The sequence below is a fragment of the Anabrus simplex genome, chromosome 2, assembly GCF_040414725.1.
Source record: "Anabrus simplex isolate iqAnaSimp1 chromosome 2, ASM4041472v1, whole genome shotgun sequence".
In the NCBI taxonomy this organism is placed as follows: Eukaryota; Metazoa; Arthropoda; class Insecta; order Orthoptera; family Tettigoniidae; genus Anabrus; species Anabrus simplex.
Window position 1 is genome coordinate 646,929,262 of NC_090266.1, and position 14,214 is coordinate 646,943,475.

The 14,214-nt window shown below is 36.7% G+C and overlaps 1 protein-coding gene across 2 annotated transcripts in view; it reads left to right on the forward strand.

Moving 5' to 3' along the window:
* The first annotated feature begins 2,200 nt into the window (after positions 1-2,200).
* LOC136864306 (cell cycle control protein 50A) overlaps positions 2,201-14,214 on the forward strand; it is a 290,752-nt gene continuing 278,738 nt past the window's right edge. For both annotated transcript variants that reach the window (XR_011017824.1, XM_067141117.2), the window contains exon 1: positions 2,201-2,385. Coding sequence is in view for 1 of the 2 variants with exons in the window: in XM_067141117.2 (XP_066997218.1) it covers positions 2,331-2,385 (55 nt within the window). In the remaining variant the exon portion in view is untranslated. The remainder of the gene's footprint in view (positions 2,386-14,214) is intronic.

Sequence of the window (14,214 nt, forward strand, 5' to 3'; positions counted from 1 at the left end):
ACCTCTTGACTTCTATCCCAGTCTTAACGACACTGCCTACAGCTCCTGGCAAGATGACTGGAATCAATCTGCGCGTTATAGAGGCACGTATTATTATCAACTCCAACCACAAATTACCACAAAACCCTGGTTTGCCAGCGGTGCATACACACGTCGACATATCACTATCATCATTAGATTACGTTTCAATCATTCCCTTACGCCGCAATACAAGTTTCGTTTTCATTTAGTTAATCAGCCTAACTGTGTATGTGGTGAATTAGAAGGGGATAGTAACCATCTATTTTTTCAATGTCCTGTCTATTCTGCACCCCGGCGTAAGCTACTCACTAGCCTGACACGAATGAAAATTCCCTTTCCTACAAGTCTTACTTGTCTATTAATTGATCTCTCATCTGATATCATTGCAGTTCTTAATCAATTTATTGACGATGCTCAATTGATCCTATAATCAATCCACGCTCATGGTCATTTAATTACATATTTCACTGGTATGTACATTTATTCACTCCTTTTCATTTGATCTTAGTTTTCTTTTGGCTCCCGTTATACTTCACTTTAGTTGCTACTGTTTTTCTCGCTACTATCCACGGCTACAGTATTTTGTTACTCCCGTTCCTCGTGCTTCAAACATTATCATACGTAATTCCGGTACATTCGTCTTTCACCAACTAAATCAGAACATTGCGCATTACTGTTTTTAGGTTAGTACTCTCATCTCTGCAATAAATTCTCTGGTATATACCTCAACTCCTCCATATTCCTTCAATTAATACTCCTATTAGCTTTAACTTTTTCCTTTTTCCCTACTACATTTTTCCTAAGTGTTTGTCTATCCCAATTGTAGGCCCGGTGTTGTTTTGAGTAGTAGACAAGTCGCCAAGACCTTTGCTTCCCTGTGCTTTTTTCTGTGTCACACTCCCTTATTTCCCCCCTTCTCACCTGCTTCAAATTATTACGTTCCATACGAGAATTTACATGACATTTCCGCAGCTCGATCATATTTACTGGTGCTCAATATATTTTTCTCTCTCCACAAGTTTATACCTATCATTAGACGTTCTGTTCTGGCTTCCATCTTTGAATCCAGTGCAAGTTTTGGTTGTATGTGAACAGTGAACCGTTAGACTGATTTCAAAGACATTAGTTTTTCAACCCTCTATAACATGTGCAAAATGCACTTATCCTATGATTTTCAGACTCTATCTGGCGTGTGATCTCCTTTTTTATACGCATAGTGGCTGGACGACAGTAAAAAAAGTCCATACGTATCACGAAGAAGTAGATTATATAGAACCTATGCAGAAGAGGTGGCATGGGGAGAAATCCGTAAGAGGCTTCAGTTGGAAAATAATTATATCGGCAGGCCTGATCACAAGTATAAAATTAGACGGGATTTTGGCAGAAATGATTGGGGTAATTTTCATTCATTCGGAAGGGCGTGAAGGAGTGGAACAGTTTATCTGGGGAAGTGTTTGATTCTCTTCCAAAATCTGCACAGATATTCAAGAAAATAATAAATGGCAACAGAAAAAATAAATGTTAGAATGCATTCGACCTGTGTAGGTTATTGTAATAAAGAATTTTGTGAATAAATTAATTCCATCCCCTTTTTAATGGCAACTGGACAGCTGAAGTAGGGGACTGTCTGTAGGGATGAAGTACAGTGGAGCGTCGAAGGCCCTTCAGCAACTCTGAAAAGAAGTGGCAAAAGGGGCTCTGGTTAAGACACAAACGGTCGTTGGCACGTTAGGTACCAAAATGAGTTAAAATGCATTGTACATTAAAATCTTTTATCAATATTGTAAGTTATAGTATTTTTTGAAGTGATTCCACATACAGTACAGTATATGAGTTGCTTATGTGTTTAAGTTCAGAAGATATTATGAATAGAATTTTGTAAATAATATAAGTTTATTCAGTATGAGCTGTGTGTTTAATAGAAAAAAATGTTAATGTAAATTGTGAAAAAATGTGTCCTTTTCTTTTTAACTTAAAATGTAGTTTTTGAGAATAATGTATTTTTATGTATCATTTGCCACCGAGGTAGATACCTCATTTGGAAATAAAGTATTTTGATTTGATTTAGAAAAAAAAGCAAAATAGCTAAAATGGCTACGATGGCAGTGACCCACGGTTTCCTCATGGACTGATGGCATGACGGTAGTCTAGACCTCCAATATGTTCCATGATACATGATCTAGTTATCAGTATACTGTAAAAAGGGAAGAGTGTGCAAGTGTGTAATGGAAGTGTCGCCTTTAGTGATTTCTGTCAAATATATGTAAATAACTACTAAACAAGAAGCCCGTTTTTATTTTACCCAGAAGATGACTTCGAATTCAGAACCCATTGATAATACCGGAAAATCTAAAAGGCCATCCGGTAAGCTCGTTTATAAATGTCACCCCTCCATAGGACTGTATTGTTTTAATCCATAAACTTTTCCTATTGAAGGGCATTGTCACTGTGTCTTACTATTCAAATTTCATTCCTGGAACTTTGAACAGTATGAACAAGTTACGTCACATTACGAGTGAAATTGTATTCATTGAAAGCCAAGTGATAGACGTGCTTTTAATTTCTCAATTCGTTAGTCTTTATGGCAATTTGCGTGAAATATTTCTTTATTAATGGTATTTTGCAATATTTTCAAATTATTCGAGACTAAGGTTGTATAGGCCCAAGTTCCGTGCCTACCTTCCTTCGATCTTCATTGGTTAAAACAGAGGTTGTATGTCATTTACATATGTCAACAGAGTGGGTATTGAATATTTCTTCAGTTTCTGTGTCCTGTCACTGATTAGATTCACACCATAAATCATCATCACCAACAACAATTAGATTCTGTAGCCATAATTACATTACACCTTAGCCAGGTTTGATGTGTCATATATGTTTTAACATGTAATAACCTGCATGATTTACTTGTAAAATGAATGCTAACCTAGATAAATTGTGACGATTGGTACTATAATTTCATAGATTGAGATTTAATGTATTATTTCTTTTTATTTTCAAAATGATCTGATCAGAGCTTTTGTCATTCTAAAGATCCGGTCTCACAGGCTGAGAAAGACAGTTGTGGAGGTTAGGATTGACTGATATGTACGTGGAATGATGAGAGATTACATTATAGTATGGTAGTAGAATTGTTAACCCTTACAGCAGTGGTGTCCCAGTTTGTAAACTACAGGGGATATTGTGAAATGTATTTATTCATTTCACTTTGAAGAATTGGGATTCAAACACTCTTTTATAGATTGCAGGAGTTCCTAATAATAATATGTTTTTCTTCTCTTCTCCTGTTGGTTTTAAAATACGTAAGTGCCAGGAATTTGTCCTGTAAAATGACATTAATATATTTGTTATGATGTTCACTGCGTGGCTGTTAACCGGGTATGTCTGGATTTAATTTTGCAACAACTTGGAGCACGGGAGACTTGCCGTATATGCTGTGTTGCCCACCTAACCGTGCAAGTTCTGAAATGTTTAGAATACAATTTTTCCGTTTCGAGAGGATGTACTTGCTATTGTTGATCAGAATACGTGAATCAGACATAGCCTTACTCTTAGACGTACTCTTAGTTCCAAGGGCAAGTTACAGCAAGAATTGTTTGCAAGTGATAAAATTGGAATGGTTATACAGTGATTGGTGATGTTAATTGTTTACCTACTTGGTTATTAGCTTGTCATTGAAAAAAAAATGAATTATGTAATTAAAAGCTATTTATCATTGAATGGTAGAAAATTAGTTCATTTTGTGAAAGTTGTCCTGTTTACTTGTTCTTTCCTTTGTATTTGACAGTTTGTTTTCCGTTCTTTGAGAAATTATAAAGGATTATTGATGAAATGTAATTACATTTTGGCTATTGTTGCTTCATTGCTACTAATAGTGGGTGGGTGTGTTTTCTGTTTAATGTTGCTCAGTTTGTGAAACCATTCCAACTTCAACGATAGCAAAAGTGCTTTGACACTAATACAGATTGTTAAGAATGTTTGTTGTGTGATAAGATCACTTGGGACTTACTTAGGGAGTTCAGCTATCAACAGAAGACTTGTTCAAGGCTGTGGGATGAGTACTTCTGCTAGGGATGACCAGTTTCTGTTCCTCCAGAATATGAATATGAACCTGAACAGATCAGTAGGTTAACTATCATTTCATCGATAACAGGCAGCTTGAAGCACTGAGCGAGTGGATGCACGTTTTGGGTCACGTAGGTATCTGCTTGCATTTGGGAGATATTGGGTTTGAAACTCGCTGTCAGCAGTCCTGAAGATTGTTTTCCGTGGTTTCCTATTTTCACACCAGGCAAATGCCGGATCTGTACTTTAATTAAGACCTCAGTTTCTTCCTTCCCACTCCTAGCCCTTTCCTATCCCACCGTCACCATTAAGACGTCATTGCAGCATAAAGCAGATTGTAAAATCAGCTTGAGGTTGCCAGATGACCTGGGAAAACCAGCGATTGAATACATTTTAGGATCCTACTTTTGGGTGAGACAGTGTGATACTGAGTGAGCTAGCTGTGTTGTATAGCTGTAAGCTTGAATTCGGTAGATGGTGGGTTTGAGCTCCACCATTGGCGGTCCTGAAGAAGATGGTTTTCTGTGGTTTCCCTTTCACACCAGACACCTTAATCAAGGCCGTGGCTGTTTCCTTCCCTCACTGAAAAATATGGGATTTTCAGTTGAAAAGGATCTACCTACCAAGTCCAATTAATTTCCTAAGCTTGTAGCCAAAAGGTTGGAGCAAGTAGTTGCAATGCAAGTCTGACTTTGGTTGAAATGAAAGGCACATTAGACAGTCAATTCAGTTGTAACTTCCAAGTGGTAGATTATAACTACTGTATAAAACAAATAGTATCATAGTGGGCAAAATGTTCCTTGTGAACTGAGAACCTATCTGGCTGGTTACGTAACAACATGGATGGATGCAACTTATGTGACAAACCGTATGAAAGATATCACTTCACGTACTGCAAAAATCGAACTAGATCATTGAACGAGTACAGTAAGGAGATCTGACTCCCTAAAACTTCAAGCACATTCGTGTGCTGTTATTATATATAAAATTATATAGCCTAAGGATGTGCAAACAGTACCACCCACATATCAGTCTGCCAGTTGCTGAAAACCTATCTGAGTTAGTGTGACATTAAATTGTTAGCACCGAGTGAGTGGATGCGTGGTTTGAATTGTAGCTGTCAGCTTGCATTCAGGAGATAGTGGATTTGAACCCCACTGTCGGCAACCCTGAAGATGGTTTACCGTGGTTTCCCATTTTCACACCAGGCAAATTCTGTATCTTAATTATGGCCACAGTCTTGTCTTTCCTGCTCCTAGCTCTTTCCTATCCCATCATAGCCATAAGACCTGTCTGTGTCAGTGCAATATAAAACAAATTGTGTTTTAAAAAATTTAGCAAAAGAAAAAAAACTACTTCACAAATTCTAACCACAAAGAACCATATGATTTATATAAGCGCACATGCTGCCCTGAACATATTGATATGTGGGTGGTACTGTTTGCACATCCTTAGGCTATATAATTAACCATCCATGTCGTTAGGTAACCAGCCAGATAAGTTCTCAGTTCACAAGGGACATTTTGCCCACTATGATGCTGCTATTATTATGATTATGATTATTATTATTATTATTATTATTATTACTGTAGTTATCATCTACCACTTGGAAGTTACATTTGAAATGACTGTCTAATGTGTCTTTCATTTCACCCAAAGTCAGACTTACATTGCAAATACTTGTTCCAATCTTTTGGCTACAAGCCCTTTGGAAATTAATAAGGCTTGGTGGGCATATACTTTTCAACTGTATCATCATCTAGGTATTCTGCCTTATGGCAGGTCTTGTCATGGGATTAACCTCTTCCACTGTTGCCTGTCCTGCGCCAAGTTTTCAACTGATAAACCCCTATTTTTCAGTTTTGTTGCTTAGGCCATTTTCAATTTATTTTTAACCAATTTTTAATTTATTTTCAATTATTGAACAGTATACTAAAGAATCTGCAGGCTGTCATCCAAGTCAGGAATAAGAACACTCATTATTAGTTCATATCGTTGTCGGCTGCAACTCGTAGGCCTATCCGAGTAAACATATGCTTAAGTAGTTTACATTTTCACACTCTCAAAGCTTTGTGAATATGATTCATATGACTTAATAGCCCAATCTTAATTCATGTAAGTTCATATAAGTAGAGGGTAAAGGGAATAGACCCTTCCTGTAGAGAAAATGGAGAAAACGAATCTGAGGACTAAGAAGTTTATGAATTTTGTGGGTTGTCTTTATCAAGTGAAACTTCAATGTATGAACATGTAGCCTAATTGAAAAATGCACACGCACACATACTCTCTCTCTCTCTCTCTCTCTCTCTCTCTCTCTCTCTCTCTCTCTCTCTCCCTCCCTCCCTCCCTCCCTCCCTCCCTCTCAATTCTTTTTCCATTAATCTTATGTGTTGATGAAGTAAAGAACATTATCCTTCTAAAATTTCAGTGATCCATTATTTTGACAGTCAGTGTATGAAACTCTGAAAGGGAAGCAATTCATACTACATTTGGTAACTTCATCTCAATTCAAAGAGGAAAACTGTATGCTTACTCTTGATTGTCGTATTCCTTATTAATCTTTTTTGTGTGTATTTTCACACAGATTAGCTTCTCCTATCACCGAGCTCGATAGCTGCAGTCGCTTAAATGCGGCCAGTATCCAGTATTCGGGAGATAGTAGGTTCGAACCCCACTGTCGGCAGCCCTGAAAATGGTTTTCCGTGGTTTCCCATTTTCACACCAGGCAAATGCTGGGGCTGTACCTTAATTAAGGCCACGGTCGCTTCCTGCCCACTCCCAGCCCTCCCCTGTCCCATCGTCGCCATAAGACCTATCTGAGTCGGTGCGACGTAAAGCAACTAGCAAAAAAAAAAAGCTTCTCCTATCTGGTAAATTATCAAATAAGCAAACATTTAAGTTTCAGAGAAACATTTGTACTAGCTTTATTCCAATGTGGCAGCTGTTTCTTAAGCCTTTGTCATTGCATATCAGATTCATATTTTCAGAAAATAAATTAAAACAATTGCATTTTGGTGGTAAAAAGCTGCAGTCTTTTGAATTACGTTCACGATTTAAGTCATATAAAGCAGCTATTGTATTTGCTTGCTTAAAATTGAGGAGCTTATTTTTTTATTAATTTTTTCATGAACTGATAAGTAATTTTAAGATATTTAAGATTTTTGTCTACACCAGAAAGATAACAGTTCTTTTCAGTGGTGTTTCTCCATTTCAAATGTTCACTCTGACATCTAAATAGTTTCTACATATACATCAGTCATGAGTGAACAGCGTTTTATTGTACGATCATGTAACTGTTGTAACTATTATAAGTTATTGATCTCTCTAGTAAGAAACTCTTCTGTTCACATGCAGTGTGTGGCACTGAATGTCAGTGTGCTGGTCAGATACTTCCCTGATATTTCCCTTCATGCATGTTTGTTATACATTCTTATACCGTCCATTATTTAGTCTGCAGCTAAGAGCAAATCAGACTTTGCCCTGACCTTGTAGTTAGTTCCCTCATTGCAGTCTCCTCTAAATTTACGTTTCTTACTGTGAAATTGTTAAAACAGAATCAAACAACATTCTCCTTGGTCCACAGTTCTTCTCGTTCCCTCTTCAGTGGAGGTATTACTGTCATGAGTAAGGCTTGCAAAGTAGTGCAATTAATCTCGGGCATAGTTGGTCGGCATTATAAGGATGTACAGGTGACACTAATGAAATGCAAATTTTGGAACAGAGATTAATGGAAGAGAATACAAACTTAACAAACATCCATCATTTACCATTATGCCTGTTGTTCACGGTAAAATTTTCTGTCAGATTTATTGTATAATAGACTAATTTAATTTTATAAAATTTCTGTTGCTCACAGTAAAATTTGAGTTTTATAAAACCTTTGATAAAACTTTTCATAAAATAGGACATGTTCTATTCCGTAAAATTAATTTTACGAAACAAACCAATCAGCGAAACTGACATCACCATGATGCTGGCGCTACGTCGTGAGAAGACTGTGAAGCTCGATTGTAAACAAACACTTCTTTCTAAAAATGGCAGGATCCAGGTGGACTAAGGAAGCTGTTAGTGTTTTACTGGAAGAATATCAGAAATATCCACGTTTGTACGAGGTTAAAACGCCACTTTACCACAACAGAAATGCAAGAAGAGAGGCAGAAAACACAATTGCCGAATTCCTATATGAATGCTGGTCTTTTAACCTCAACTAATTTTTGACGAAGGACAGCAATCCTGTGCCTTCTTTTCCTCTTTTGATCCAATCCCGAGTCCAGCATTTCTTGGCATTTCTTTTCTTCCTTTTTACCACTGTACAACATAAAATTGCAGCAAAAGCAGCAAGTTTTGCTTTGTTTGTTGGAGCCATACTTTCAAACACACTGTAAGTTGTTCTTAGTTTTAAAGTTTATCGATATATAGCAGCACATACACATCTTAGTTCAGAAGTGATTCATAGATTGCCATCCTGAGGCTTCCACGGATTTTATAAAAGAATTTTACCATGAGCAGCACAAATTGTTTTCACCAAATTTTTATAAAATTAATTGTACAACAAAATTTACAAAACATTTTACCGTGAGCAGTAGGCATTAGTACAGATGTATGCCATTGTTGAATTTCATACCAAAACATTTAATTCTTGAAGATAACATCACATACAGGACTACATTCTCTGCGCAGACATTCCTGCAGTGTCTAAGGGACATTGTATATGACTCGATATAATATTTTGACAGGAATCGTGATGATTTCCTCTCATATTCTTGCCTTCAGTTCTTCTGTAATAGCAGGTTGAGTACGAGAAACCGTGCTCTTAAAGTGATCCCATAAGGAGAAATCACATGCTCTAAGGGCCATGCAAAACCACTATTTTTTGAAATCATAGGCCTACGGTTTACTGACAAAGTTGGTGGAAATGGACTCCTTCTGACATCCTCATGTTTTACATGTTGTCGTTTACTTTTCTTAACATGTGTTCAGCAAATTGTCGGCATATTAGATCATTGTTAGTTTTGAGTTAACGAACAACCTGCAACTTTTATGGATGGAACTTTAATCCTGTTTCAGTTTTCCTTGAAGGCTTGAACTATGCACCTGTAGAGACAGTACGTGCCGTTGAACTAAACGCTATGGACTTCTTATGATGCCTGTTTGTACAGTCTCTATTTTTCTGGCGTACGAGCACTTTGCAGTCTCCCAGTAAATTTCTCCTTCAGAGCCAAACAAGTTTCCTCAAAATTATGGGCCCATGTTAAGGCGACACTCCTGAGATAAACAGATATTTTTACTTAATTCATGGATGTTCACAAAACTTCGTGGGAATGTCACCTACATAAAAGTAGACATGTCACGAACATTTCTTTCATATAAAATTAATAGTTTTTTCAAAATAATGTTTTTGAAATTTTTAATTCCATTTTTTCATGAAATTTAATTAATATGTTAATGGAAATTTGTAATTACAAAGATAATACTTCTTTAAAAAGCACTACATATCGATTTTTCTGTACATAATTTATATATGGAGATATATCGTACTAAAGTTTGTGTAATTTTTATGTTCTAAAATTTTGTACTTAAAAATCCCTACTACTTGAAAAAATTCTGCAATCAAAAATTCCGTACACAGGTTTCCTAATATAGCTGTAATACATATACCATACAAATTTTGTTACATTTGGCAGAATATTGTGGGAGAAAAATGGGATTTAAATGTAAAATTACAATTGGCTAGAAAATTAAAGCAAAGTTAAAGTGACGTTTTCTGCCTGATTCATTACCTAAAAGTCACCAGAACTGTATGTTTTTCCTTCCTTTTCTTTCTTAGCAGCTTCTGTACGAATACTAGTAACTCTGGAAGCTTGTCTACTCTTCTTCTTCTTCTCCTCCAAAGAACGGAAAATGATTCACCTGCTTTTCACGATGCAACTTTTCCTGAGTTGAAGTTATGGGGATTGTAGTTTGTCATGTCACGATAGCTGGCTATAGGTGCAGGACTTACGTGGCTTGAAGTTGATGCGACACTTTCCTGATGAAAACAATCTGATTCCGATAACATTTCATGACCTTTTGTCCCTGGATTCTTCAATGGAGACTCCTGTTCGGTAATAACAGATCCCCATCTCTTTCCTATCAAAATTTCAGCAATTCGTCGCTTAGCTAAGGCTGATTTATGTTTATTCCCTTGGATACAAGCTATCAAGCTATTACAGCACACTGTCTTTCAATAATAATAGTATCTTGATACGCAACTACAATAAGTTTCTTCTGCACGCACTTCACAAAAGTAAACAGACTGGTTACCACCACAGAACTCGCAAGAAAGATTAAACACACAAGATTAACAAAACTTATAATTGTCGGCACTATTGTAGTACCATCAGGAATACCACAGGACAAGCATACAGTGTTGCTCAATGACAGTCAAGTATTGAAATATTAGTCCTTAACAGGCTTTATAAATTCATTCAGAAATATGGTATATCTTACAGCTTGAGTCTCTATAAATACAAAGTATATCGGGAGAAGGGGCTGTTGGCCCATCCCATGGATGCATAATTGCAAAGAAGAGGCATATTTGATTGAATGGAAACATGACAATGATATCATTATCTAACAAAGCAGTTCAGCAGATGTCACACCCATTTCTGCTGTGTGCGGACTGCCAAACAAAGCATTATTAAAGTGATAAATTGTTTGAATTCAGCGAAATAACCTTGTGACAAGAAAGAAGAAACTCAGTCCTTTCAATTTCAGTCATTAAAAAAAATCGCCATAATGACCAAAATATCGATTTTTATCTCCGGAGTGTTGCCTTAATTGCATGTGCTGATGGATCACAACCTGATATTGAATTGATGCCAAAATTCTCTGCACTGCCATTTGTTTTCACTTCCAGTTTTTCTTGAACACTTGAACAATGCACTTTTAGAGACAGTGCATGACATTGAGCTGAACTCTGTGGACTTTTATGCTAGCAGCACAGTCTAATATATACAGTCGCGAAGCTCTAATAAGATGAAGGTTCATCCATTTGACAGCTGGAGCGACACTAGCATCTCTAGCGGCGAGGTAGAGGCAACTTGCTAGCAGACAACAGGGAACGAATTACCACTACAGTCAAAAATAGTCATAACTTCTGAACCATTCATGCAAATAATGTTCTGACAAGGTTATTGTAATCCTTATGAAATAGTGGAGGAAGTAAAACAATTTATTTCGATGAGGAGTTCGAGGATAATATTGAATATTTATTTAAACTTAAGGTGTTGTTTTTTATCGCGGTCTATAACATAAAATCGTTTCTAGAGGGCAACCGGTTGGAAATAGGTATATACCATCGCGGACATTTTTATAGAGGTTTCTATGCTCTACAATTCGTACGCTTACACTTGGGGTCTATCGTTGACGGTTCAGGCAGCGTAAGCCTAGAAAACAAGTGACCGACCATGGTAGAGCGCTGGCCTTCGTAGCCCAACTTGGCAGGTTCATTGTCGGTCGGTCACTTGCTTTCTTGGCTTACGCTGCGTGAACCGCCAACGATAGACCCCCAAGTGTAAGCGTACGAATTGTAGAGCATAGAAACCTCTACAAAAAAGTCCGCGATGGTATGTACCTATTTCCAACCGGTTGCCCTCTAAAAGCAATTTTATGTTATAGTCCGGGGGAAGAAAAGTAACTCGTTAAGATTAAATCAATATTTCGATAATATCCTCAAACCCCTCATCGAAATAAATTGTTTGACCTCCTCCACTATTTCATAAGGATTACAATAACCTTGTCAGGACATTATTTGCATGAATGGTTCAGAAGTTATGACCATTTTAGACTGTAGTGGTAATTCGTTCCCTGTTGTCTGCTAGCAAGCTGCCTCTACCTCGCCGCTTGGAGCGCTGTAGTCACCTCGGATGAAAAATTTCATCAGAGCTTCGCGACTGTATATATTAGACTGTGCTAGAAGTTTGTTCTTTGACTTCTGTACACCTCTTCACTGCTCCATGAGCATCCCCTAGTTCTGGATTGTATGAAAATGGGGAGAGAGAGCACTCATATATTGTAATCCAAATTGTTTTTGATACATGCATGATTCTCCTTATTACAGTTAGTTTATCTGTTACTGCATTAATTACAATTGTCTAGTAACTTTTTACATCCAGTCTTTGAATTGTAGTTTTTTTACATTTATTTATTTATTATTTATTTATTTATTTATTTATTTATTTATTTATTTATTTATTTATTAGATAATGATGTTATGTAGTCTAGAATAACATATATCTTACCGTTCATAAGTTGAATTAGTGCTTTCTTTTCTTTTATTCTCTTTTGCCACGTATTTTTTACTATACCAAAAAGATTTGCTGTCCTACCTGTGTGATCCGTTCTTCATTTAATCATTCTGTAAAATTCTTTTCTCTTTTTATTTTTCCTTTGAAATCACTACCCAGATACTTGATCCCGAGCAAGTCTGTTTCACTACATACTCTCCTCCATCTCGACATAATAAACAACAGTTCTCTTCATTTTTCCCTCCTAGGCCCTTATTTTTATAGATACCCATCAGCCACCACACCATACCTCTTATTTCTCTACTGAGCAAGTGGCTGTGCGGTTTGGGTCACATAGCTACCAGATTGCATTCACCGTGGTTTCCCCATTTTCATACCAGCAAAACACAGAATCAAAGAACGTTCTCCTTGATCTACAATTCTTCTCGTTCCTTCTACAGTGGAGGCATTACAGTTATGAGTAAGGCATGCTAAGTAGTGCAGATGGTTGGGTACTTGCCTCCTGTACTCAAGTTGTCTAATTAATCTCTGGCACAGTTGGTCAGCATTATAAGGATGTACGGTCACTTCCTTTCCAATCGTAGCCCTTTTGTATCCCATCGTCACCAAAAGACCTATCTGTGTTGGTGCAATGTAAAGGAAATTGTAAAAGAAAATCATGCTTCTCTATTCGTAAATCTTCCTTTATTGACAACTATTTGTTAATTTTACTGAATTCCCGTAATGTTCTTCTGGTCCTACATACTGACATGATCATCTGTTTGTCAATATCTATCACTCGAATTCTTACTTTCTTGCTCAGTTTCTATCCTTCATTTTGAATCTCTTTATTCTACTAGTCTTCCATTCCTATTACCCAGTAGGCCTAATCGTCGTGTAGATGTTTCATCTGATGTTACACTAAATTTAATATTTCCCTGCTGTATCACCTATTTAATCTTAACCAATATTTAGTTACATTTTTAACTATATCTGCTTGTATACTTATATATTCATATAGAATTAATTCTGACTTACTATTAGCTGTACATTCTGGTTAGCCCCATTATTATTTTGCAGAACTTATCTATTACCTCTAGTTCCTTAGTGCCTTTTTTACTGCCCTATATTTCTGCTCCGTACAAAGCTTTGGATTTTACAAGCAAATTTTGAACATTTTTCTGGAGTTTACATTCAGTATTTAGATTTTTCCTATCCAAACATCTCATGTTAGAAATAGCTGCCAGTACTTTCAATTTTGCTAGTCTTATTTATTCTCTCCACTTACCATTAGATGCTAGTATAACTCCTAAATATTTTATTGACTACCTCTAATTCTACACCTTCTACACTCTTTTTTCTTTATTTAATTTCCCTTTTTACATGCCATAACTTTTGTTTTCTTAATGTTAATTATTAAATTCCATTTTGTACAGTATTCAGCAATTTTTGTGATGCTTCTTTTGCATACCAACTGATGTTAAAGATAACAGAAGGATGTCATCTCTGAAAACTAGGCCAGGATTTTCTTTATTGTAAAGATATGGGCTTGTCATGTTCTCATTTCCTTTATTTAAGAGTTCTTTTTAAACCATTTCTTTTTCAATCAATATTCATTGTATTGTGTATTCTTTGTCTTTGAGCAGCCTCCAAATAAGAGTCCTATATTATGTATTTTGTAAATTTGTGCATGGTGTGGGCTACTGTAGTCACGTCCTAGTTCGTGAACCGTGGGCAACGGCCGAGTGGCCTAGTAAGTGCTCATGAGAGTCGGGATACCAGTGGCTATGGAATGGGAGTGGGCATCTCGGACGTATTCTGAGTCATGGCCCTCCTTGTGCTCAGGCGGCTAGGACTATAC